Genomic DNA, 27,968 nt, shown 5'->3' on the forward strand with positions numbered 1-27,968 from the left:
CGGGGTCTGTAGGTTAATCTACAGGTGATGTCTTCTGACCTGGACGATGTCATCTCTGAGCGGCGCGCGCACCTGCGACGGTCGGCTTGTTTACCTGTAATTTGCTACTGCTAGTTTTTTGCAACATGGCCGAATATTTTTCCGATTCTGAGGTTGTGGACGAAACATAGAGTAAATGACCGTATTTTATACTAGAAATAAGGTCCAGTTTGGAAAAAACAGTAGTTCCTCTTTAAATGCAATTATTCTTGTATGATTTTATGTGAGCAATGTTCATTTTGAGGAATATAATGCCTTGGACCTGTAAAAACTGGTTTGTTGATTATAGTATTATATCTACATCTTCTTTTATCTATCTATCTTGTATTTTTCATAATGGGATTCATGGGCTAAATAAAGTCTATATAGCTATCTATCAGTATTTTTACATATACACTACAGAAGCATACTAAAATATATGTAACTCTTGATTTGCACAATGTGACACAAAGGAAACTGAAGAAAAAAAAACAGACATCCGTTGTAGTTAGCTACAAAACCACTTTATTGAAAAAGCAGATTATGTCATCTACAGTTAAATGATACGTCCCGATTTTAATACATTAAATAACTTTAGACTTTTTTCATGTTTAGATAAATAGATCTAGTTTCCTTTTTTTTCTTCTTTTTTTTTCTTTTTTAAATGAACCATCTAGGCAATCAAAACACTTAGCGATATAAAAGGTGTGTGACAGGTGTCGAGATGTGCTTATTGGAACTACCAGTAGGAGAAGAAGAATAAGTCTTCTCTTTCCAAGTGATTTTTGACAGAAAAATAAAATAGAAATAAAAAACTAGCCTCTTTATGTACAGGGTAACTAGCTGTGTGCTATGCAATAGAAACTGAAGTAGTACTTTTAAACAAGTAAAAATTAAGACTTCTTTAAAGGGTCCTGTTAAAAGTTTTTTTTTTTTCCTCGGGGGCTGATATTGTGCAGATGAATTCAGGAAATGCCTCATTCTTCAAGTATAGCACACATTACTTGACCCTTGTACAAAATCTGAGGTTAAACACATCATACAACAAGGGGAATGTCTCACGTACAGTATGCAGTCCTTTTCTTCTCTGCTTTTACAAACACTAATCATTATTACATTCAAAGGAATCTCATTACATCAGGTTACATTAAGAAGCACTTTTTTTTTTTGCCTGTGGTGACCCCTGCCTTCAGTCTGCCTTTGACACATTCAGTAGTATTTATTCAGAGCTGTGTGTATTACAGTATGAATAAGAGCTGGGCCAGTGTTTGTTAGCAATACTTGGTGTTTGTTTTACTCTAGTCCGAATACCAGACGGGCGGAGTTTGCTACGGTCAAAGTTGAATCTATCAAGCTACTGGAAAATTAGTCGGAACATGTGCGCACTTCACATGTTTCACGTCCGTACGAGGCACCGCAACTCTAGGGAGAAACTCAAACGAACACCAAGGATTTACACACAAACATCTGGATTAAGGTATGAGAGGGACAGACAGCATCGTCGGAATCATCGCTGGGTTTCAACAGAGAGAGCAGGGGTCACTGTGTTGGATGCTGCGCTGCCCTGCAAACACAGTGAGGTGCATGTGCCATGGCCCTGCCACTACTACACACACACCTTCTCTCTCTCACTCTCTCGCTCACACACACACACACAAACATTTGCACTATCATTTGAAAAAGAGAACATATTGTTGGGGTTTATCTGCACCTATAGGCAGAAGCTCAGATGTTTTTGCACTGTGCAAGAATGAAGGGCTCACCTCAAAAAGGGAATATGTTGAATTCCAGCCACTGCTGAATGCCAATCAAAGTTCAGTGGGAAAGGGTGAGAATAGTTTTCCAGCACCACCACAGCTTAGAGTTTCAAGTGTTTTTTTTTTTTGTCTCGTGTAGGTTTTCTGTTTTCTTTTGCATATATACAGGTATACAAACACACATGGAAGTGCCTGCCAGCACACACACATACACACACACCCACACAATCAGCAAGAGAGACAGCTCCCTTTAAAAAACAAACAAAAAAACAAACACGGGTGGGACCAGCAGCTCCGTGTTTTCAGGGACGTCCTCCCAAAACGCATCAGCAGACTTCGTGGCAGACCAGAGCGCGACACACACAAACATACCAGTTCTGTCTTAAGGCATGTGGACAAGAGGAGGTTCCTCATAGTAACACACTCTGTACTCATATGACAAAAAAACAGCGTCAGGAAATCATACCAGGAAATATTAGTCCTGAACAGACCTTGAGCAAATGGTACATGCAGATAAGCATGCAATGTGTTTAATCCCGCTCTGAGCACCTGAAGGAGCGGTTGTTGATTGAAAACCGTCTTTGTGTATTTGTCTTTTTATAATTACAGCAACTTCCTGTTAAAAGAAAAAACGGAAATGTGCAAGGTGTCATATGTTCAGCTGCATACTAATTAGCCAACTGCCAACAAAGCACGGCTCCAGTACCAAGTGTTGCTAGCCAGAGTTTCTAAAATGCGTTTTGTTTAGTTTGAACCAGAGAGCTCATGAAATTTCTAGAACAGACAATGAATTATTGTCATAGCGACAGCTGCCATTTTCTGTCATGAGCTGACATTTGCCTTCCATGATAACTGCAAAGCGTCACTAAAGGCTGTAAATCTTTGTATTTAAAGTCTTATTTTTGACTAATCTCTTCCTAAAGACTTGAAGATTAGGGTAAATCTTAAAAGTGCTGATTGTGTTAAAATAAGATAAGATAATCCTTTAATTTGTCCCACGGTGGGTCAGAATTTGAAGGATTTTGTAGAAATCAACTACCGCAGACAGACATCACTGATTAAAGTGTGCATACTGGGAGCACTACCAGAATCAGTTGTAAGCTACAGTCAATGGGGTAAGGTTATTTGCTCAGTACTCACTGGGTACTCAAAGCGGGATAAAACAATTTAAGCCAAATACTATTTGAATGAGGTCTGCTACTACAAAGCCTGTGGGTCTCTGACCCACTGACAGACGTGAAGAGGCTCTGTGTCCTGGAAGAGAAATGATACAACAGACCCAAAAGCCTCAGAGGCTTCAGACTGAATGATAAACAGTTTCACCTCTGATTCTATCACGAGCGCAGCAACATAAAAAAGAAAACAAAAAAACAACAAGAATCTACATCTAGTATCTTATGTGGAAAACATCTGCAAATATATAATCATATATAAAAGACAATCTATGTGCATCTAAAATTTTCTTTTTCCATTCATAATATAATCATTAATTAAGACACTGCTTGTGAATCTCTCGAGGAGTCGTCTTAGACTTCTAAGTGGAATGTCAGTCGGTCTTCTGGGCTTGTGGTGCTACGGTGCATCTGTTACGTCGGGGTGTTCAAGCGTTTTACTCACAGATGTGAGATGTGTGTTATGATGCTGGGTGTCCCTTGCATAGCCGTTAGCAGGGCTTAATTTCAGTGTTAGAAGCTGCACAGAGAGAGCCCGCTCTGAAGGCACGGCATGCCCACCCTCGGGCCTGTCCTGTCCAGCCTGCGCTGGAACGCCGTGGCTCGTTCCCTGGCCTTCCTCATGGCGACATCGACAGCACTAGTAAATTCACTGCGGTAAAACCGCTTCAGTCAGAGCACAGGAATAAAAACATGAAAAGGATGAGAGGGATGCAATCTGAGAGACAAGTTCTCTCCTCCAATCCAAAAACGCTTGCTTTGATGAATGGGTAAAGGTCAGGAGGTGTGACGTCACTGTGGGCCTCTGGGCGAGCCAGCGTGTTAGCTTTCAGGGTTCGGCACCCAAGAGGAAGGAGGGAGGAAAGGACCACAGATGGAGGAAGAGGGAAACCCTTTTTCCCAGCCCTGCTACTTGAGAGCAGGGCTTGTGGTGGGAGCAGTACTGTGTGTGTGTGTAAGTTCACAGCCTGGCTGTCCAGCTGAGGACAGGGCAGTAGCTCAGATGGCCACACAGAGACTTTTCTGGAACTGCTGGAGGGGACGCAGGCCTTTTTTTTTTTTGTGTGCCCGCTGCTGGTGTTCTGGATCACCTGGGAGGTGGAACTTGGTCCTTCCCCCTCAGAGTTCGGTGACGTGGAGGGGATAGCTGGGGGGTGGGTGGGCATTGACCTGTGACTGTAGCCGGTGGATGTGGCAGCTGTGGCAGAGGAGGTGGCCTTCCAGTGGATAACAGCGGTGGCCTTCCTCATCATTTAGCTGGAGATCACAGTCCTGACAGGGTGACATAAAGACAAAAGATGAACATACCACAAACACAGTCAATGAGCTGCGATTGGTCAGCTTGGTAGCTTGTGAGACAAGCAAGAGACAGTATGTGGACAGTTCACATGTCCAAAGGGAATTTTGAGAATGAAAGAGGGCTGCCTCTCAAACGGGCAAATATCAACCATTTATGAATGACTACACTGAACCTTGAACCTATGGAGGAATTCTGCAAACAGCTGACAGGATGAGCCTCTGCAGTGGCCCCTGAACATGCTGGAGAGATTACACAAACCCACTGGCCCTTGACCACTCTGGAGAATCTGAAGTGGAGGAGCAGCTCAACAGGGCACGTATTATAAATGATTCTTCACTGTGCATCCATATGAATCTCCTGTATCCTCTGTACAGCATTGAATCATGTAAATGTGGAAGTAGTGAGTTACAGTGTGACAGAAGAAAATGTTTCTGAAAAAAAATCTGTAATGAATTTACAAAGTCAACAATTCAGCTGCAGACTTTACTCTTCCTCTGCCTTCAGCCTGAGCTTGGCTGAATGATTACCCATTGCTTATGTAATAATGCGATCTATTGGGAATGTCAACCTTCCAGAGACACCAGGACGTCTTATTTTGCTCACAAATATAGTAGAAACAATGTGTCTCACGATTCAGGTGGGGAAAAAAATAGAAATACATCAGACTGGCAGGAAATTAGCTTCACAAAACCTGTTGTGTTGCAGGATGACTGAGATTTCACATGTCAGGTTTAAGCACTGAACCCCCAGCTGAGTTGGGAGCTCGGCGCTGGAATGCACCTTGTCAATGAGTCACAATGTTAGGCTGTAACCTTGGGTTGGTATCCGTCTGTTTTTTTGTTTTTTGTGTGTGTGTGTGTGTGTGTGTGTGTGTGTGTGTGTGTGTGTGTGTGTTTCATTCATTCCCCAAGAGCAGTGATTCACACTCACTGGTACAAAAACAGAGTCTAGTCTCATCCCACGATTTGCAGCTCTTACCCAGATTCACTGCGTTTATGGGATGTGGACGTGCAGGAGTACACGTGCAAATATCTCTGTTGTCTCATTCTCTCCAACAATCTGATAAGCTGAATCACACACAGTGATGCTAAATCCATTCTCGTCAGATCATGTGCGTGGTAGACTGCTCTTACTCATACATTGTGTGTCTGTGCGTGTGTGCACGCACGCACGCATCAGGAGCCACTCACCTCACAATGGTAACAATCCACATGGTAGTCCTTGTCCATAGAAACAACCCGGATGGTCTCCTCAGAGCCCTGCGGGAACAAACACACAATCAGACTTTAACTACATCAGTCTAATGTCTCAAGTGATGGTCCAATAAGCAGCAGGTCTCGGGTTTGATCCTTGCAGCTGCAATATGTCCTGAAGCAAGACACACACACACACACTACCGCTCAGAGCAGAGCTGCACACCAGAGCTTCTCTAAATTATGTTTAATTAATTAATCTAATTAATTCTTACTTTAAGCTGAGTTTGTGTTTAGTTTAAGTGTGTGGTAGCTTTGGAAAGTGAAGCTGAGTAATAATTGTTTAATCATGGAAATATTTGATCTGATTGTTACTCCTTTATTGGAATATCTGCACATTTGTACCCCACGTGAGATAGACATCAGAAGATGTATTGAGTTTGTAGGAGGGACAGAAACATGGACATAGCAAAGCAAGTTGTCCAAGCAAGTGTTTCAAATGATAAATAAAGCAAGTGATTTAGTGTTTCTACATTTGAGCATAAAAAAGCTTAAATAGCACCACATGGCACATTACCAGAAGATGATCTTTGCTTTGATCTGATGCATGTTTGTCTCATATCAAAAACATAATTTGAAAATGTTAAATGTTTAAAATTAGGTTTATCTTTACATTTTTCCAAACTAACTTGTAAGCATGTTCTTACTTTAATTACTAAGGACTTAAGAGTAGGTTTATTAAATTTTCTACTGCATCTCTCATAAATGAGGCCGTACAGATTATGCTGAACTTTCACATCACACCTCAGTTGCACGGATTTGAGGAAAAGGGGACTATACATTGAACATTGAGCCAGGCAGAGGATTCATCCTGTAGCTTTCCAAATGAACCTGATGTTGACATGAGTGACACCAAACACTTGCCTTTGAGTTTTAATCAATGTAAGCGCAGGATGGAGCCTGCAATAGCACAAGTTAAGCTCTTTCTGCTCCTTACCTGGGCTGGGAGGATGGGCTGGTTACACGAGGCACACTTGGGAGCAAAAACCCTGTAATGGAATAAAAAAACTGAAATTACAAACAACATTTCAGTCTCTATGTAGTATAAACACGTTTATGCTCCATGCACATTTGTCTAAATGGATCTCAGGAATATATATAAGTTCAAAGAAACAATAACCAGATTTTATCATGGAGTTGTTTCTCTTACGTGTGGTAGTCTTTGACACAGTAGATGTTGTTCTCAACGTCCACAGTGAAAGGCACTCCGTCTAAACCCTCTTTACACACGACGCAGCGGAAACAGCCAGGATGGTAGGACTTGCCCAGCGCCTGCAGGATCTACACGCACACAGAACAAAAAAAAACCCCACATAAAATAATAAGACTTGGGATTGAGGCCGTGCACAGAATAGGCAGCAGTCAGAGAGTGAGCCTCAAGTCTTGTCAGATTTAAATATATCTCCCACTTTCTGCTTGAGAAAGCCCTTACCATCTCCATGATGAGGTGACCACACACAAAGCACTTCTCAGCCGTCTGCTGGAAACCAGAGTACTGTGGAGGAGACCAGACACAGGATTTATCATCATCCTCAGCATTTTGGAGAATGTGGTGCCGACTATGTTATGTGAACATGTAATGCTTCACAGTTGATGCATGAGAACAGTCTTGGAGTCATCTATAGAGGGTGCTGCTGCACTCTTTACATTGACACGGCAGAGATTTCATTCATGTCTCTTGTGTCTTCTGTCTGTTACAGGGAAAAGAACACCCTATGTCGCACTGATAGTTCACTTCTCTTGAACCCGGAGCACAGGCAGACAATGAAGGTGACCATCTGCAGCACGCAACCCCCTCTGGGTCGTGACCTGATGACTTCGGGGGCCTGGTAGAGGAGACGCAGCTACCAGGTGGAGGTGGGAGGTGGAGATCGGTAGCCTGCCCCCTGCCCTGACATCTCCACTCCAAATCTACCATCTGCCAATACTCCCCCCACCCCACCTCTGAAACCCCCCCGGGGTGACAGAGCAGACTAGTCAAATCTCCGCCATAGGAGGGAAGCGGAAGGAGATTAGCTTCATCCCAGCATCTGAGAGGTGCTGATTGTAATTTGCAAAACAGGAATTTATGTAAACGGGTAAAACTTTAAAGGGAAGTTGCCTCTAAACAGGAAGTATTGTCAAACCATGTGTTGTCAAGCTGTTCTACATTCATGTTACTTCCCATATTTTCTGTCATAGTTTACTAAAATCATCTTGCTTAGTAGCAGCACTTCACACATCTAGACTAAACAGAGTTTAATATTTCTCATTTGAGCTCATCACCTACGTAAAACTTAAAGCTAAAACATTTCTCACTGTAAACAAAAGCACCATGAGTTACTCAAGTCCTGGTTGTGCCCTGTTAACCTGAAGCAGATGGACCAGCAGACAGAGCTACAGCTGTCCTACACTCATCCTCCACCTCTTAATTGTAAGTGCTTGGTAGCAGCTCTTGGGGTAATTGAGCTCCCAGGGGAAAATTGGGAGGAAATTAGTGTGAATTGCAGGGGTGGTGCTAAACTCCTGATTGTAGCTGGGAAGTCTGTTCTCTCTGAGGGGGTTGCAGAATCTAGCCAGAGATCCTAATTCCTCGCTTTCTGCTCCACCTGCCCCTCCTGTCACCTCACCACGGGGTGCAAAGACGCAGCAATCTACTCGTCGCAGGGAGAAATCAATAACCAAGAAAACGCGGGCGACTTACCAGGAAATCCTCCTCACAATAGACCTTCCCGTTGACGTTGTAGAACGCCTTCCCTCGCAGCCTCCTCCCTGAAAACAAAGACATCACATTCAACCTAGGTTTCACAAAAGTTCATCAAACGGGCTGATTCACAGTATGGTGAAAAGTGCGTGGATGTGCGATGGAGGAATCTCAGTGCACTGACACCAACTTTAACGGTCACACTTTGTTTGCCACCTGACCTTTAGCTCAGAGATTTACTTTCTATCCAACTAATTGGTATACCATGTCAGAACAGAAGCGAGCCCTTACAGCAGGTTGGTCAAACAGAGTTTGCGGTACCAGTTTGTGTTGTAACAATAAAATGTGCCTGACTAGGAGGAAATGCCTGTCAGGTTCCCTCTTTTATGTTATACATCAAGAGCAGTTTAGATGCCACAGGGAGTCCCTTTCATATTGAGAAAACAACAGTAATGTCATGAGGGTTATTTTCTTTTCTTGCGGGTTTGCAGACTTCACTCCCAAACCGGATTCAAGCCGTTCAAACATTGGTATCTGCCAACCAGTGAGAAGTCTAAATATAGGGATAAGATAGAGCATTTTTTGGATGTTGACCCACTCTTGAAGTAACCTTGGAACAATAGAACAACAAGCAGCCGTTTGCGTTCAATGGAAGCTGGTGATCCGACTCCTCAAACTGACACCCAACACTTGCCGCTACATGATGCGCGTGACTTTACTACATATCAAAGCTGGCTTAAACTTCTATTTGACGCTCCATTAACGCGGTTACACTTCAACCAATGCCTTTATTTTAACAGTTTGCGTCACCAACAACGTCAACGAGCGCCAAGCCACAAAAGCAGCACCTGACTCTTTTTGTTTTAAGTGAATTAACATCGCTCAACAGTTATGTGCTGTCTAATAAAATAAAATGTGTTAGCCTTCAAAGTGAATGTCTAATGCCGTCTCTGTTAAATAAATGTTTGTCATTATCCTACTTTTTTTTGTTGCAATAAGCCGTGTTAAGTCAGCCGGAACGAAACAAATAACAATTTGTCACGACTTCTGTCAACTCCAGATGCGTCAAAATACATCTCGCTGTATTATTCTCGCTGCTTCACAGCCACAGCGGCTGTCAGAGTTGAGCAGATGGCTGGCTGAACGCGGGCGACTTCCTGCCTCCGTTTTAATTACTTCAACTATTGATCCCAACAAGATTCCCTTCGCAACCCATAAACAATCAATACAGCAAGCTGCTTTTCAAACCGCCCCCCCAAGAAAACTTTCCTCTTCCCTTCCCTGCCATTGTGCACCGCTCACAGACGAACCAACAATAGGAGCCGAGAGGGAGGATGTGCCTTGACTGACGGGCAGAGATGATAAAAACGCTGAAATGTTTTGACTACCAGAATATAAGACCCAAGATTTGGTGCCTGACTTCACTGTTAATATTAAAGAAGAGTCTGGGGTGTTCTTTGCTGCTGGTTTGCATGATGAAGCTACTTTTAGCAACATCACCTTATTGGGTGATAGTTCCAGACAATTTCCAAAGAAGAAATAAAATTAAAATAGTTGCAGGTCTAAAACAACAAACACGTCCGCGGCAAACGAGCCCAGGTTCAACACGCTGAGCTTCCAGCACAGAGTGAGCAGACTGAATTCCTCTGGGTGAGCCTTCATTCATCACAATCCAAGTCTGAATCCAATCTGAAAAGGAAATTCTGCTGCGGGCTGGCTTCTGCAGCACCCTGCCATGCATCTCACACAACTTGTCCATTCAAATTCATTTAACAGTCCCGTGTGTCTCTCTGGCAGCGCGATGACTTCACCCGGGCCTGGCAGACGAAACCCACGGATCTCATAAATCTGCTGGATTAGTCAGATTTAATTGTCGTCCCGAAGCCACCGTTGATTTTATGGGTGTCCCCGCATGGACAAGATGTGCCCCCACCCCCGTCGCTCTTTTTAACACTGAAATTTATGCAATCGCTGTATTTCACGCACACACACACTCACAAAGTGTCACAATGCCGGGAGATGGCAATACATTAACACCCACATAAATGGCTGGAGCAGCAGAGGAATGCTGTCCACACAATAGGTGAGACTTTTAAGACTTTGAGACTGAGGAGCAATTAGCATTTTGGTAGTGAGGAGCAAAGAGAAAAGCAGGATTGAGGAAGAACTCTGTGTGAAGCAACTCTTGAAAGAAACCGAGACTTTTGAGAGGCTAAACTGACAGGAACAGTGAGGTTTATCGTGAACAGTGCAGCAGCAGGGGCTGCGAGATGTTGCTGTGTGCTGGTCTGTGGCCTCTGCTCTGGAGTTTGGGGTCTGGAAGGTGAACACAAAAGCCCCAGTGCTGATGGCTGTGTGGAGCGCTGCTAGGGGAGCAGGCCGACTGAGCAAACGGGGACATTCTTTCTGCCTGAGGTCACTAGCTGGTCCCATTCATCCCCCCCCCGCACCTCTCCAGCACCCGCTCTCTGCCCGCTTCCCTTACCGAAACAAGGAGGGGGAGGGCTCCATGCCTCCATCTCCCTCTCTCCCTCTCTGGTCTTTTGTCAGCAGACAGGACTGCAGTGCTGAACGTCCTCACAAGACAACAAGGGATCAAACCAGCAGCTACATTTATAATTTGCAATTTATACGCGTGTTTTAGAAAACTAAATCCTCACTAACAATAAATGCACTTGAATTAAATGTACTAGGCACGATCCAAATGTAAACACAACCAACTGAACACTGGGGTAATTATCCTTCTCAAAACAGACAATTAATTCTTATAATTGCTAAATTATAATTGGTAAAATTGAATTTCTTTCTGCGTGGATACACAGCGTTAGTCAAAAATATATGATTAGAAAATACAAGCTGGAAAAACAGAATATTTTCATTTCAGCGAACAATAAAACTAAATCTGGTGTTTTGGACGGAAACCAAATACAGTGATGATTAACAGTGAGGATTAATACTCCTCTCACTCTGCTTGCTCACAGGAAGGTCACAGTGTTACTGTAGAAGCTTTGAGGTCTTTAAGACCTCTGCATTCCTTGATGTAGGCTGCATGTCATTTTTTTGGTCTTTTAGGACCCAAGGCTCATTCTACTAATGCTCTTATTTTGTATGACGGCAAACCATGAAACTGAGCGTCGGTCTTGTGAAAGAGGACTGATGTGTCACCATGGCGAAGGTATTACTCTGTAAAATTTTCCTCTTGAGCGTGTTAACACAAAACTAACTGGAACGTACTTCTTTCTGATCTGATCTTAACTGCGCCGCAGAGTTTTACGTTCAACATTTTACTTCTATGGGTTTCCTCTGTGTTTTACAACCAAAACCATCCCTTGAAAAGAGAAGTCTGTATTTTATTCCCACACAGTGTTAACGTGTGTCCGAGCCTCCTGCCTCGGATCATGTGGGGTATGAGGTGTTTGCTATGGTTACCAAAATAAAGTTTTAGGAATCTTTTTCAGCTCTATACATATCCATTAAATAGGGCAGTTAACAGTCCAGAGAGACGTATTGAAGAAGGACGTTCACACTTGTTTCCTAGTCGAAAGATTTATTTTTTATTTTTTCATCCCATTTGAGTCTTAATCAATTTCTCATCCTGCATCTTGTCTGGTAAGGTTAAAGTGTAGCGGCCATCTTCAGGACTTTTTGGAAGTTGGACAACCAAACGATAACCCATCCATTTCAGAGGGTCATGGTTGGGGTTCAAGTGAAGACATCAGGATTAACCTGAGCTGAACGTATGCATGTGAGGCTCAACTCACGACACCCAAAGCTACGCTTCCACTGCAGGAACTTTCCCAGAGGACAAAGAACGGATGAACTAAGGTCTCTAGAAGTACTAAACCTGCTTGTGGTGTAGTACTTTCTGGACAAATAGTTGGACAACTCAGCATTTTACAAAAAAATAAAAAATAAATAACAAAACATTTTTGGTGCAACTACACACAAGTTAATTTCATTTTTATTCATAGTCCTCTGACAACATGCAGTTACAGAAAAAGGAAGTTGGGACTTGAAAACGTCCCAAGCTGGAGCTCCAGCCGTCATCATTACCACCACCACCACCACCAGTGTCTACGCCTGGGGGGGTCGTTTCTCTCCTACTGGAAGCATCTATTTCATAGGACTGCTGCTTCACATCTTTACAACACTGGGGAAAATGACCCACATCTGTTGACACCACTTACATGTAACCTCCATATTGTTCAAATATCTAACATAAAATTTGGATTTCTCATGTAAGGAAGCCTGTATATAAATCAGCCGCCTAGACCAGAGGATATTCAAAACATGAATGAATAGTTAAAAGCCACAAGAAGGAAAGGAATGAAAACAGTTTTGTGTCCTTTCAGGATATTTGCAATAAATGCCGTGACGTTGGTGCATTATCTAAAGCACTCAGCTCTTCAATCCTGAGGGAGACAAGTGTTTACCATCATACCGCCTACTTTTGTTATTACAGCAGTGACTGGCTCCAAAAAATTCAGATGAGCCTTGAACTCCCAAGCTTTCTGTATAAGTATCATTATCTATGTTTGCTGATCGATTCTGCCCAGACCCGGCTCAACCTAAAGCCAGGTACGACTACATTATCATTGCAAGAGGTCACCACATTTTGTGAGTCAATTAGATAAGGAGAAGATTATGTAGAACCTCTCTCACCCTAACAGATACAGTGATACTAATCAGAGAGTCTGTCAGATGTCAATGCAGTCTATACATGCCTACAATCAGACAAGGTCTTATCGAGAAAACATAAAAATGCAATAGTGGAGTAAAATTGTTCATTTTCAACCTTGGGAAAAAACACTGACCTCCCGAGACCTTTGACGAGATAAAATAACTAATGCTGACACAGACATGAATCATATCAGGTCACATTCCAACGAGAAGTATTTGTCAACTTCCTATTGGTCATTTGTCTGCTGGCGGTGTTTCAACATGATCACAGTTCCTCTCTGCAAGGGAAGTTGTCCTGTGACAAAAGACTTTATAGTTTTCAAGAGTGCTCAGCTTCACATGAAATCATTATCCAGATGTAGTAACTGAAGGATCTGATCTCCTCTTAGTTGTTCTTCTTGTAAGAAATGAAAAAAAATATGACAAATATGACATTTGAAGAAATAAGATTAGCTCGATTTTAAAATCTATTTCAAAGGAAAATGGATTTTAATTTTTTTTAAACCCAACCCTATTAAACACAAAACGATGGAGCAGACATGCTTAGTGCTACTTTTGCACTACAACACCACATGACTCATCCTCAGGTTTGACGACATTGTGCTGTTCAGAGGCTGAAAACATCTCACACTCTGGCTGTGCAATCAGGTTGAGAAGTCAAAGTGAGCAAGAGCCTCTGGGCAAGAGCCTCAGTCACGGCTTTGACCTGCATCTACTCAAACCAAAAGAGCTCCCAGCAACCCGACACCAAGTTTCATCCCTGTCAGGCCATGATGATGCAGATATAAGAAAGAGGAGTATTTTTGCATCTTTTTCTTATATTCCATCCCCTCTATGGTTTGTTACCGCTGACAATAAACCCATCTAATGAGAGGAATTACTCTATTTCTTGCTGGTAAGAGGCATCACTCATCCAGTCTCTCTGTTCTTTGTCAGTGGCTGAGAAACCAGAGCTTTGTCCAGGCTGCAAGGACAGACGCATGTAGTGATTCACTCACAGGGAAGTTTCAAACTGATCATATAATTGTCACAAACCCTACGTGGGGCTGCGGTCTTGAGTATTTTTGCTGAAATCCCAACCAAGGAAGGTACAGCACAGTGAGCTTTAAGCTTTTAATCCACCATGAATTAGAATCAGTTACACATCACAATGCTTTAACTGCTGATTGCTGCCACACCCCTTGAGCCAGCCAAGAAAATATTGAAACCAAAACGCACACATTCCAGCACATTATAACGTCACGCCCCGATTACAAGATATTTATGCAGATTTGCTGCTAATGTTGCAGATCAACAGCTCTGAGAAGAGGCAAGCTCCGGCTCCTTGGTATGCATCAATTTCCAGCGCAGATAAGGTGAGTGGGCTTACAGTTAAGACTTTCACAGTTGGGGACATCACAGATATGCAAGACAACTATCACCTCATTGTGTGTGGACAAAAGTGGGCCCGCCATGGAGGGAGAGAGAGAGAGATTTACAAAATGTAGTCTGTGTTTAATGTACAGCTGCAGGGAAATGGCTACAAAGCTGCAAGGAAGAACTGCAGAGGCTGAAGTGTGTAACTGAACAGCACAAAAAAACTGCGTGTACTTGAGAGATAGAAGAAAACATTTCTCTGTGGATCCCAAAGGAAAGAAATGTGTTAATTTTATCCAGAGATGCACCAGTACTTGTACTTGGGATATGAAAGCAGATAAAGTGTGAAATCATATCTATGTTCCAACCATCCTAGCTCCATTAAATGTGTTCGTATCCTCTTCAACATCAGGCGTACCAACAGTAATGTAGACACAGAAAACAGGGTGACGTTTCCAAAGAGTAAACCAACACTGATGAATAATGGCGAGGTGTGCAAATCTACACCCGTTAAAATACAGCACAGACATACTGCCAGCGGCACCTGAGGTCTGCTGCACAACAAAACACCTTGTTGACACGTGCCTGCACGAAAGCAGAGCTGCGAAATGAAAAAAAAAAACAAAAACAAAAACAAATCACCTGTGGTGCTTTTCCATGCCAACAACTTGTGGTTGATTTTTGGCGCACGCATCTGTGGTAAAAGACAATGAACAGACTTCGAATAGAAAGTATTTATGATAGTTTGTAACATTTTACTCAACAGAGTGACGGCCAACTTAAAAAAACACTTAAATCAATAATTTAATCAATTGTAAAAACAGTATTTCGCTGCTGCTCAATAATCCTACTGTAGTTTGAAAGTGCCTCCCAGCATTTAGCCCAAACAAACCAGAGAGGTTAGAACAAGGGTGTTAAAAACACAATACTGCTACAGGCTTGTTCGCTGTCAGCTCACCAACCACTTGCTAATGAGAACATTTGTCAACTCCAGATATTTAACAAGCTACTGACTTTTAAAAAAGCTTAATGTTGTTTATATGATAGCTCCCGTGGTAAGAGATTGCCTTTTTCATTTATCTCTGCCGTAATGAGTGTTCGTGTAAACATACTTTCTGACTCTAGGGACAAAACACAAAGAGCTGTACTATGTTTGAGCTTTCTGATTTCCCCTGCGTGGCAGGTGAACTGAAGTGCCTGGTGCGACTGGTGGCGGTGCATGCTTTGAGAAATCCAAGCCCCTGAGCTCTCTACTGCTGCTCTCAGAGGCAGTTTGGACAGAAGTGAGTCATCAGGCTTGCGGTTGACAGTCTGCTCATCCAGCCCGAAGCGGCGTGTTTATTATTCTTTTTCATTTCATCTGGAGAAGGCATACCGAGTCTCAGCGACACCCAACCTCACTGTTTTTTGGAAATATGCAATCAGTTAGTGTCTCAAGTAAGTGAACTGGAGGAAGTGCAACTTGTCCTGCTACAGTTTCAGCTGCAGACGAGTATCAGTGCTGCATTCTTTAAGACAAGACATACCTTTGCAGAACATGACCAATGCACAAAATAAAGAACCGAGCAGAGCCAAGAATCTTAAAAACGTGTCCTCTTGTGTACGTGTCTGCACAAGTATGCAATCGCTTCGCCGTGCGTGTGCCGTTTAATGCGAGTCCATGCCAGGCCTGCCCCCTCTGATAAGCTGGTCTGGTACACTTTGTGACTGTCTGATTGAGGTCCTCCAGGGAAGGCTGGCTGAAGTGGTGGTGGTGGTGGTGGGGAGGGTTGCATTCTTGGCCATTTCATGAAAAAAGGGTGCAACCATGGGAGTAAGCCAAGAGGAGGGCTCAATTATGCATGGTTAAACAAAGCCCAAGGCTACCAGCGAGCAATGTCTCAGCAAACTCTGCCTCACTCTGGAGCTCCAGACTCCAGGAGGACCCTGCACAGGGGCACGGAAAAGGAAAAGAAAGAAAAAGAAACCGAAAAACAAACAGGGGACATAAGAACGTAGCTCCTGATAAATCACTGGATTGTGTTATGACAAGAACAGGCACTTTGAAACTAAACTTCTCAGAAGCCTTCAAAACACTGCTTAAAAGAAAACATTCCCATTCACACGAGGTCAAATGATACATCACTGAGTTTACGTTACCAATAAACCATCTCGAGAGGCAAGGCGGCCCATGAAGCCATCAGCGATGAGCTACGCAGAGCAACCGAAAAGGACTTGTTAACTAATCGTGAGCAAGATTTCTCCAATAAACGTCACATAATTCTCTCAGGAGCTGTCTGTGTTTTCTGTCGAAAAGCAATTATGTCCAACACAGCTGTTTTAAAAAGTAAATGCCGCCTCCCCACAAGTAAACCGAGCATTCTTTCGGGGTATTTTTAGTCTTTAGAGGAAATAATCTGGTCGTCTTAAAAATAAGTCTGTTTGAAAGGCCTAATGTCGAGAACAACCAGCGTCCCCTCTCTTTTTCTGGCAATGAAAGTTGACTTCTAAATGAACCCTAAAAATATTATCAGCAATATTAAAGCATTAACCGGGCCAGAGGCTACTTTTCCACAGCAGACCCCACAACTTCGGCAACTGGACACTCGGCATCTGGCCCCTCTTTCTTTCCACACACAATAAATCGGAACGTATGTGGCTTTGGTTACATGTAAATTATAGGCAGTTCTTCCAGAGCCGGAGGGGGCGAGATAGAGGATCAGTATCCATGTATAGTACACATATGAATGGAACCTGGCTAAAAAGCTCTTTCCCGACATCTTCCTCTTGTTTCCCCGGGAAACGGGAGAGGAGGGCTGGAGTCGGGTGACAAGGGCATCCAAAAAAAAAACACACACACAGAGACACAGACACAATCTATACCGTACTTTGAGCCAGAGAACAGATTTAATTACAGCCTTAAAAGACCAAATAATGTCAGCATTTTATGTGTTTGCGGTATTATTAGCTTGTTCCCGCGGCAGAGAGCTGCCCTGTTATTCTGACTGCAGCTTGAGGATAAGGACGCAGCAGATGTTTTGATCTGGACTATAACACCACCTCTAACAGCAAGCTGGTGATACTAATAATATTTTGTTTGGCAAAGGCGGCTGTGGCTGAAACGTAAAGCACGACTGCCTCTGAGCGTAATCCCATTTCACATATCAACATATCACAAGTCTGAGGTGCACAAAGGCCTGGCAGACTAAAAAGAAGACATTCTGACTCAATGATGGCTCTGTTTCCTGCTTGTGTTTGTCAAGAAGCAATCAGACCTTTGCAAGTAAGTCTAAGTAGATGGGAACCATTTTCATAAGCCACAAGCAAATAAGATAAATGGCCACAGAAAGCTGCAAGCATAGATGAGACAGACACAGTTGTAGAGGTCGTTCCTCAAAATGACATCTCTTGATTCATGTCAAGTCATAGCGTCTAATACCACAACTTCCACACAGGCCAGATATTAAGTTTTGTCTCTTGAGCTGGAGAGTGATTTAAAAGCAACAGGTTAGTTAGTTATTGCAATTTACCCCTGAGCCACTCATCAACACAGTCAGAAGATGAAGAAAATAGCTGCTCATGGAGGCAAATAAGGTACTTCAGAACTCTCAGTGCCAGATTGATGCAATTTAGGTCAAGAGTCCTACTCCTCTGAATCGTATCGCAGTCAAACCAGAACACAGAGACCCACAGTAGTGTGGGTATTTCTACGTTCATTGAGACTTGCACTGTTCGAGGATGGGATTGTATCCGACATCCTGCTCAAACATCGAAAAATCTTCTTAAAGTCACAGATAAAAAATCTGAGAAGCATCAAGTTTTCTGTAGAATCACAGTAATCCAGTGATAGTGATCCACGAGTAGACTGCAAACAGAATTTGCCGATATCTGATAAACTTCCTCTTTGTGCATTATGAGAAATATAAAGCAAACAGAAGTGAGAGAACCAATAACAATAGGAGTGAAAAAGTCCATGAACATGAACTTTGTCGATGTGGCATCGTTTACTGAAGCTTAGAGTGACCCATTAAATATGTGTTCGCAGGTATTGACTGGCAGGCGTACGATGAAGAGGCTCAGCTGTCTCAGTTTTGTTTGAGGAAAGGAAACATCCTGGTTTACACTAATAATCTTCTTGCTCCTGATTGGTTAGAGCAAAATATCAACCCTCCCAATAAAGAAACCAGGGGATATGAACAGAATGAATTAGATGACACAATATAATAATTGATCATCTAACGCATTAGCAAGCAGCATCAACTTGGAACATCACAGTACTGCAACAAACCTTCTTCATGACTGTTAAGCTTGTTACATACTAGGCGAGAAGCGAGACATTTGTTCTTGCTCCCAGGACTGCGAAAACAAGAAAAAGGTTTGCTTTGCCCAAGTAATTTATACTTCACGAGAAACTCAAGTGCCAAACTCAACTGGGGAAGTCCTCATAGGTCCCTCATACCGCAGCACGCGCCAAGCATGCATGAGATGGACAACGAGAGGCACTATTCTTTTTCGGATGTCAGCCAGTCGTTTTGACGACCGCGTCTGTTGTATCACGCCGTTCACTCAGCATGCACCCACACACAGTATGCCGATCTCTATCCAGGAGAGATTAGCGGTCGCACTGCGAATATTAGCATCTGGGAGCTCACAGAGTGGCCGGCAGCATTTCCGATTTTCCGCATTAACCACGCCTACCTCAAATTTCTGACCAGTCACAAAATAGTAGCCAGGCACCATGCGAGAAAAAAAGTTCTGAACCCGGTTGATGTGTCGAGAACAAGTTGCGAGAACTCCCAAACAAGGGCTGACGTCATTTTGTTTTCGCAGCCTGAGCCTTCTCGCTTCTCGCGGAGTATGTAACAGCCTTTAGCCTAGGCCACTGACTATAATGGCGTGGTCAAAATGTCAGTGCGACACAATACAGTTCAACAGTACTACAATATGAAAACACAGTTGAATCAACAGCTCTGTGAGTTATAGTAAACAAATTCTGGACACCATAACCTTTATACAACCTAGCACAGGGCTGTTATATTTCAATGCATTTGTTTTCATTGGTGTACCCCCATCACTCAATGCAGCTGTTATTTGTTTTTCCAGACCAGATGCCTTTAACCATTATTTCATTCAACACTTTTACTCACCACAAGAGCAGCAGGTGAAGCAGTTTGTGTGATACAGGTTTCCCATGGCCTGGCAAGCTTGGCTGGCTCCGTACACGCCCTTCCCACATTTGACACAGATACCTGTAAGAAACATGTGGTCAGTTATTTAATGCCATGCATGCTTAGCAAAACCCTTCCTATGCAACAGTACAATAAAACTGATGATGGACACTGGCTGATGCTAAATACGTCTGTCATTAAAACATTAATCATTGCAGATGTACAGCTGTGTGCTCTGCTGGAAATAGAGAGAACATTTCAGTGTGCGAGTATTAATTCGAAAGTTTCAAGAAAGAATTTCTGCTCCAGTTGCGCATGTCTAACTTCTGTCATTTCTCCACATTACATCATTCAGTTTGAAGGCAGCAGACTTCTTCAGGAAAGCTGACATTTACATTAAAATGCATTGACAGGAAATACAGTGGATGGGAGGGGATTGTCAGGAAGGGCATGTTGAAGACAAAGCCTGTCTTCCTGTGCTTTTCCTTGTTTCGGGGAAAAGTTGGGAGTTGAAGACGTCGTACAGCTCAACTAGCTATTCAGGAGTTTTTAGAGTCACGGTGCCATTTCCTTCACTATTTGACTAGATTCTGATGCATAACCTGGTTTTTCACCAACTCTAGGTAGTGGCTCCTCATTAAAATGTCCCTTTTGGGATTTTTTTCGGTATCAATTTTCTTCACTAATGCCCCATAAATGGCCAATTTTACTAAAACGATATTGACAACAAGATGTCAATTTTTTTTATTTGAATCTGTCCACCAAAGTCAAAAAACAAGCCCAGCAAGAAATTTCAATTAATATTCCTGAAAGCAACAGGTAACTAACAAACTTACAACGACTGCACAAATTACTGCGACCTTTAGTGAAGAAAATAAATTGGGGGTGGGGATTGGGGGTGTGTGGGGGGACAGTGGCCTGTATTAATACACAGCTGCAGCAGCAGCAGCAGCAGCAGCAGACTAACAATCTATAAACTCTCTCACACAAGACAACCTCCACTGAGGTCACATTCCATAGCGAGTGCAGGGTCAAAGCCTGGGTGGGGTGAGTCCAGGGTCACAGTGCCTACAGGACACAAGATCTCACAAGATCGCAACGGGGGAGCTGCACACCAACACCCCCTCCAACATCACATACATTTGTACACATGCTCTGAAACTCATTTGGGGATAGAGTCACAGCAGGAATACACTCTGGGTGATGTAACGGTGTGATTCCCTGGCTATGTTCTTTGGTATCAAAGTTAAATGTTGGCAGTTCCTGAACTCATCATTCCACTTGTTCACTCGGCAAAGATAACAGGACAAAACTGGTGAGAAAAATAACTTAGATCAGAACAGGTTAAACAATTTACCCCCCCATAAAAGGCATGCAAAGTGGAAAAAGCAGCAGACACTTTATGCATTTACCACCACACACCCCCGACTACCTTCATGACTATAAATCTGCACGGTGGAATATTATATAGCGGTCAGATTAGGTGATTATTGAGTCAGAAATGAATCTGGTGACTTGGCAGAGACAAGAATGTAGACAAAGGACAGCGTCTGAAGTGGTGTGTCTGATACTGCCCGTCTTCCGTTCAGAAAAGCTTCAATTGTTCATAGGTTGCACAAAGAATAGGTAAGTGGCATTGTCGGTTGTCTAATCTTCAGCCCCTCCTTCACTTTGCCACGATGAGCACAGAAAAATGTCTCCTACTGGTTGCTGCCATGGGCATGTTTTTGAAGATTAAAAACTATATTCATGCCGATATGGTGTCCTCTGAAACCCGCTGTCCTCTGGCTACTTTTTGAAATTTGCACCTGGACATTCAGTCTGCTAAAGCCTCCATTCGAAACAAGTCCAGCAGAATTTGACATTTCCGATTCAGCCTTAACCGTAAATGAAGCCTTTTCACAACGAGCCAGTGACACTGATGTCATTGAATCTTATCTAAAAGAATTCTCAACTACAACTCAACCAAATTAAACAGGACAATGCCTCATTCATTTTTATCATAGCTGTAACAGGTGGCCTCTTTGTTCAAAGTGCTGTACTTGGTCACCCTCTAAAACAGACAACAGATTGCATTTCAAAAACAGATACAGCCTTGATCCCAGTACAGAGACCTCCAGGGCGGAAAAGAGTCAGACGGATAAATCAAAGAGATTCGGTCACTTGTCATGACACAGGCCTCCTAGAGCGTTCCTCCATGTTCATACAACTGCTTTTATTTGCAACGACAACAATGAACAATCTGTACAAGCGTCTGCTGATGTAGTAATACTTCACCAAAAGGAATGTTGTTGTGGGGCAAATACAATCTTGCTCCCTCCCTTTTATGCTGCAAACAATCTCAAAAACACCCATTTCTGTTGATGTTTTGTGACTTACTCCAATTCGTGTCACATTAGGTGAGGTCAGTGTTAGTCAGTGTTAAGTACTGTTTTCCTGCCACAATTGCCACACTCATCCCCTTATGTCGCTTTAACAATAAGGTTTCATATGAACCAAATGCATCTGGTGAATGGAGAAATTACAAATTCTATGTATTACACATTCAACAGCTATTGAACTTGAGAAAAGTAGGACACAATGTATATTCAATGAGGGAGTTTAACGGGACCAGAAAACTGCCGCAAAATCCGCAGTTCCTTCAAATAACCACTCGAGGCTGGTCCCAAAAGCGAGTCAACGCCCATAGACGACCTTGTCAAAATGCTGAGCTGAATGTTTTGTTTTTCATTTAACTGTATTTAGGATTAAAGTTGTGCATAATTAAGGTCAATGCCATTTTGAGTGACAGGTGAAATCCTAACAGGTAACTAGTTCTCTGCCTAGAGGTACCCCAGCCCAGCCCGCCTAAGATCCACATGCAGCCCACCTCCTTTTTGAATAAGCAGGGAGTCTGCACTACTACGAAGGCGACGGCCAGAGATTCCCCCACTACACTGAGCATCAAAACCGTTCAGTTTTCAGTGATCTCACAGGTGACATCACAGAGGGTTTGTTCATCTTTAGACAGTCAATGGTGTGCACCAAGAAAACCATAAAAAAAAAAAAAAGAAATAAATACTCCCCACCCCCTGTCCGCAGTCTTTGTTTCCCACAGAACAAATGCATGGAGAAATTACAGACTTTGGCTCTGCCCCCCTGCCCAACGGCCAAACTGAAAACATATGATTTATTCATACAGCTACATTGATTTACCTTCATTACACTCTGTACTGCTGCGATTTAAAAATCACACGGCGTGTGCTGGCAAGATGGTGGGATTTCAACATGTAATCACAAACTATATAAGATGTGCTTTGAACACATGCTAAAAATCCTACAGGGTCTCATCATTATGAGCGAGGATGTGGTTATCATTTTACAGGACAGCAGGGAAAGCTCTGAGGCGCTCTTTGTTAGTCATTTAAAACAGGATGCTGAATCTCTCATGTGCCCATTTCATAACATGTCCATTTGGCGAGGACAGGATGTTGTGCCTTAACTAGGGTAAAAAAAAATACTACGTTCATCATCATTTTAAGATGATTCATTCCTATACTTGTGGATGTTTATCATTATTGTTAAGATCAAGCCGTAATGTTTGGGCTTTAGATGACAGAACTCACAATGTGGGCTTGTTATTTATTTTTTTTAAACAGGTGTATGTCAGTATGAAAAGAATATATTAAAACAAGACAAATCCATTGCTCAGATGTAAAAGTGATATTGCTTGTAATTGTGTAGTTTGATTAGAGCATATTATTAATATGAATTTATTTTAGAGTATTTCATAAACACACTTGACTTTATGCCTCTACCATCACTGAAAACAACAGCAGACGTGCTGCGATTTGTAAGAAGGCTTGCACAGCCTGATTCATGAAACTTTAACAACCACGCCGTGTGACTTTCACTTCTGAAAGCCCGATATAAAAACCTATATCTCTGAAGCCATTAGCAGGCTGCATGAAAATATCAGTCAAACAAACGGAGGGTCAAATTTGCAGCACGACGTAAATGTTTAATTTGTGGAACCTGTGTTTGTGTATTGCTGCCAAATCCTTGAAAATCTCTGCACGTCTGACAGGAGTGACTCAGTTGCTGCACACGGAAAAGGTTCATGATGCCTGCGGTACAAAATGATTACGGCTCAGTTCAGCAGATCCCAATTCACACCTACTCTAAGACAGACAATATGGTAAAAAAACTGATGAATCAAGAGGGGAACACAAGCGAGGTGTGTCTCAGTATACTATCAACAAAAACAGACATGCTTGTGCAGACTGGAGAAGAAGAAAATAAATGAACTTCCCACCATATTTAGTGGCTCGGGACACCCCAGATTTAGAGTTGTCGGAGAGTGGCTGCCATGTGGCGCTATGAATGTAGCTTTTCACACATCAGAAGATAATAAAGGCTTAAAACCTAAAGTCAGAGTTAAAGACATGTATACCTCTAACCTTATGGCAGCTGCAGGGTGCATGCACAGCACATACAGAGTCAAAAGGAGGCTGTAGCGCAGCATACACACAGTGTGCTGTTGTCCACAAGTCAGCATGTGTGTGTCAGGCATGTGCATGACTACTGCCATTATAATTCTGGGCAGGTGATCAGACTTGACCCCCACCAACTATGTCTGGCCCGCCAGCCAAGACCGTGTGCCAAGTGTCTGGTGTTGCCCGACTCCCCACTGGCTGGTTAATGAAGGGCTTCATGGGGGAGTCAGGGCGGGGTGGCTGTGGTGGTGGTGGTGGTGGAGAGGAGGGGAGGCAAAGGGGTGGGGTGGGCCTCACTCTGCTGCTTCAATTGCAAGCCTGTATCGAGCCAGCTGTTGATTCACAGCTCTTTTGCCACCACAACAAACAGAGGCCACACAAGGGCCGGCCTGCAGCGCAGAGCAGGCAGTGTGGGACACTGGCAAAGGCAATGCTGGGCCCCCCCACCTGCCCTTTAAAAAAAAAAAAAAAAAAAAAAAAAGCCCAAGCGATCAATTTCTCCACTGTCGCTACGGAAACAGAGCTGTCTCTATTGGCCTCGGCGTGAGGAGCGTCTGCATTCTTCTCTCTCTCCCTCCCTTTCCTTTCTCTCTCCATCTCTGTCCGTTTCCTTCTCCATTACCTCTCTCCTGCTCTCACCCCTTCACCGTCTTCCCCGTTCCTCCCTCCTGTCTTCCATCTTCCTTCTTTCACCTGCTTCTCTGGAACAAATCAACAGCTGTCTCAGCCTCACTCTGAGCAAGTGCACTGGCTATAAAACAAGCCACTGTTCTCTGGCTGCAGCCATTTGTCTGGCTGCTAATTCAAAAGATAGACAGCAACTTCCTCAGCAGGCTTTCTGTGGCTGTGTTACTGCTGGTGAACCAAACACATTTAGTGTCCCCCAACAAAGCCCCAAATGGCCAATTCGATAATAATATCAGGCAAAAAGCAAATATTTGAAAGCCTGTATGGCAAGCGAAACTCTATAAACAAAAGTCTATAAACAGCTACTGTTACCACTCCAAAAATGTGTCTCGTACGCTGTGAAGGAAAACATTTTGAGTTTGGGTGGCCCTCAGTGTGAAACTCGCATCCCTACTGTAACTCTCAAGGCGCACTTGACCACAATCTATAAAGTGTTTTCAACAAATCCAGACCACACTGCTCTGAATGACCGAGGGGTGTCTGCTCTGGCAGAACAGAGGGTTCCATTCAGTGACATGGCCCGCACTGCAAATGTTAGCTCTGCCAAGGCAGAAATTAGTATTGCCCTGCAAAGCCACTCTTATCTGCCAGAGATGGGCCCCGCTGGTGGTGATGCAGCATTAGCAGGTTGCAAACAGACCTTGAAAAGATAGCAAACCTATAAATAAACCCTGGCTGCACAAGAAAAACACCGGTTTAAGGAACTATTTATTTGAATCCTCGTTTCAGGGGGGCATTCGCCCGTGTTGTAAGACGGAGAAAGCTGCAAATGGCATTTCTTCACAGCTTCCCCATAATTTCTCCAACAATGAGAGCAAACTTACTCTGAGTCAGAGCAGTAACTTACCCAGTGACCTGAGGTGAAAATTTATGAACAATGCGTGGGTTTCACTGTCTGTGACTGACAAATAAATGACCTTAAGCTGGAAAATGTTTACTGAACTTTTGATCAACACTCAGTTGCTATAGGAGCCACTGATCTAAATCCTTGTCCTCGTTCGTTACAAAGCATAATACTGATAAAAGGGACTACTATGGTAACTAGGTAATTATTACTGAGTCAAAGTGAGTTATGGGAAAATACTTGATTAGACTGAAAATTATTCTGCAACATTATTATTTGCATGTTCTAATGTTTTCCACCAATAGCAGATTTGGAAAAGATCCCCGTGTGTATTTAAAATTGGAACCTACCAAAGTATTCCTTTTTCATGTGCATCTCTAACTCCTTTTCCAGCTCCAAGGTGAGTGCCTCCAGCCTTTTCTCCGCCTGGCTTGGCCCGCTCTCTCGGCTGGGGGTCACCTGGTAAGGCAGCTTAAACCTCTGGCCCGAAGGAGCTGCTGCTTTCGAGGACATGCCATAGCTAAATGATGACGGTGAGCCCACGTTTATCTCCATGGCCATCCCCGTCTGGACTGAATGCTGCTGGGGTTCAGGCACCGATGAAAGCCCCTGGAGGTGGATGCGACTGTGGATCCCATTGGAGTCTCCGTAGTCCTGCAGCAGAGTGTCCTCGTGTAAACTGCTCCCCAGCATGGATGACCTGGGAGAAGGCAGCTGCAGGTCTGGGTAGGTGCTCATAGACCCCCTTGAGCTGCGGGAACTTCTGGAGCTGTGACTGGAGATGCTGGACCGCGGGCTGACCACGCAGTTTGCGGTGGTCCCCGGTCTTGCGTTGCCATCCTGGCTGCAGATGCTCGAACGAGGACTTGCCAGCGGCGCTGTGTGCAAGATTGCCCCCTCCAGATCGTGGTTGACCACAGGCCCATACCGCGAGTCAGAGTAACTGGATCTCGGGCTGGTGGTAAAGGAATACTGGCTCGCCGTACTCGACCTGGGGCTGGTGTGCCTCTGGTCGTAGCCCATGCTGATGCCACTGGTGCGGTTGCTGCTGGGCTTACTGCAGCAGTCACAGCTGTTGAGGCTGGCCCTGGGACTGGAGTGTTTACTCGTGTCGCTGGCGGTGCTTGCATAGCTGGATCGGGGACTGAGGACATTGTTGCCCTCACAGTGAACCAAACTAGACCTGGGGCTCGTGTACCTGTCCTGACCCGGTACCACCAAACTCGTGCGCGGGCTGCTGATGCTCGACCTCGGGCTGGCATGCTTGCTCTGCTCCTGAGATGACAGAGAAGACGCCAGACTGGACCGGGGGCTGGTGGCGTTATATCTCCCGTCGTGGCTGCTGGTAATACAGACACTGTTGCACCTGTTGCCCGGCAGAGCCACCGGTTTGTTGAGAGGCACGCCGTCAAAGGTGGAGCCGGTGCTGTACCTGTGGCCCTGCACCTCCAGAGAATACCTCCGGTGCCTCTCGGAATTGCCCGTGTAACACGGCAGAGCCACTTCGGATTTGGTGCAGCAGCCCTCGTCGCTGTAAACCGCGTCTCTCTGAGGGGCACAGAAATCCACAGGAACGGCCCGGTTGCAATTCACGGGGCGCACCGGAGCCGCGGTGTACACTTTATTCCCAGACATGAAATTCTCCACCGTGTGATGCTGCTGGTGGAGCACAGAGGTGCCATTCATCGGCTTAGTTTTGTGCTCTGTGGCCGCCGGAGCCGAAAAGTCCAAGTCGGGGTTAATCACCAAGTCTCTCCTCGCGTTGTACATCCCGTCTTTGTAGGCATCATACTCATACAAGGAGAGGTCCTCCATCAGTTGAGTGGCCCGGAGTCCCAAATCTTCCTGATAATGATCCATGTCGTGCTCCCGAGGCGAGAAACAAGTTGAGAGTGTGCTCCGCTCCGCGAGCCAAACTAGCGAGCACCGCGGAGCACTAATTGCATTTCACATGGAAATCAAAACAAATCGCCGCCGTGCTGCCGTCGCTCATTTAGCTACAGAAAAACCACCGACGTACCCAGAAACATCCACCGCGAGCCGCATCGTCTGCCTCCTCTTTCCCCGCTTCGCCGAAAAAACAAACTCTTTCTCACAGTTTCAGCCGACAGGGATACGTTTGTCAACTTCAGTTTTTGTTAAGTTGAAAGGTCTTTACAGTCAATGGCGCGCTGCGCGGAGGAATTTCCCCTTGTTGGTTTTTCCTTCGGATTTTTCCTAGCGCCGCTACGACAGAAATTAAAGTGGACTGGAGAATCGCATATGCCCTGAAAATCCCTTGGAAGTAAGTCTGAGTACACCAGGCGTGCGGAAATGTAAATAAAATGCCGTTTTACGCAGGGGACTCGTTTGCGTAAAAGGAATGCGAGGAGGGAGACAGGATGCGCTGCGCCTCTCTGGAATGTGGTTAATGCTGCAGAGAAACAATGATTGTGACCAACTCAGCAAGGGGCTGCCGGCTCTGAAGAGAATAGTTTAGAGAGAAGGGGACGTCTGCATTCATCCCTGGTAGACTAAAACACCACACAAAGCACGCCTCACCTGGTCCGACTCCTTTTGCACCAGGAATAAACTGCAGTGAATTACTCTTAAAGAG

The 27,968-nt window shown here is 44.1% G+C and overlaps 1 protein-coding gene across 1 annotated transcript; it reads right to left on the bottom strand.

The window, feature by feature from the left end:
• Positions 1–526: 526 nt before the first annotated feature.
• Positions 527–27,485, bottom strand: wtip (WT1 interacting protein). The gene is made up of 8 exons (XM_084541686.1): positions 25,723–27,485; positions 19,346–19,447; positions 8,184–8,251; positions 6,933–6,995; positions 6,651–6,781; positions 6,438–6,489; positions 5,438–5,506; positions 527–4,219 (listed from the first exon to the last, which is right to left on the bottom strand). The coding sequence occupies exons 1-8, from the start codon at positions 27,230–27,232 to the stop codon at positions 4,067–4,069; spliced, it is 2,148 nt and encodes a 715-aa protein (XP_084397812.1). The 5' UTR covers positions 27,233–27,485; the 3' UTR covers positions 527–4,066.
• Between the last annotated feature and the right edge of the window lie 483 nt (positions 27,486–27,968).

The sequence above is a fragment of the Chelon labrosus genome, assembly GCF_963514085.1.
Source record: "Chelon labrosus genome assembly, chromosome: 3".
NCBI lineage: Eukaryota > Metazoa > Chordata > Actinopteri > Mugiliformes > Mugilidae > Chelon > Chelon labrosus.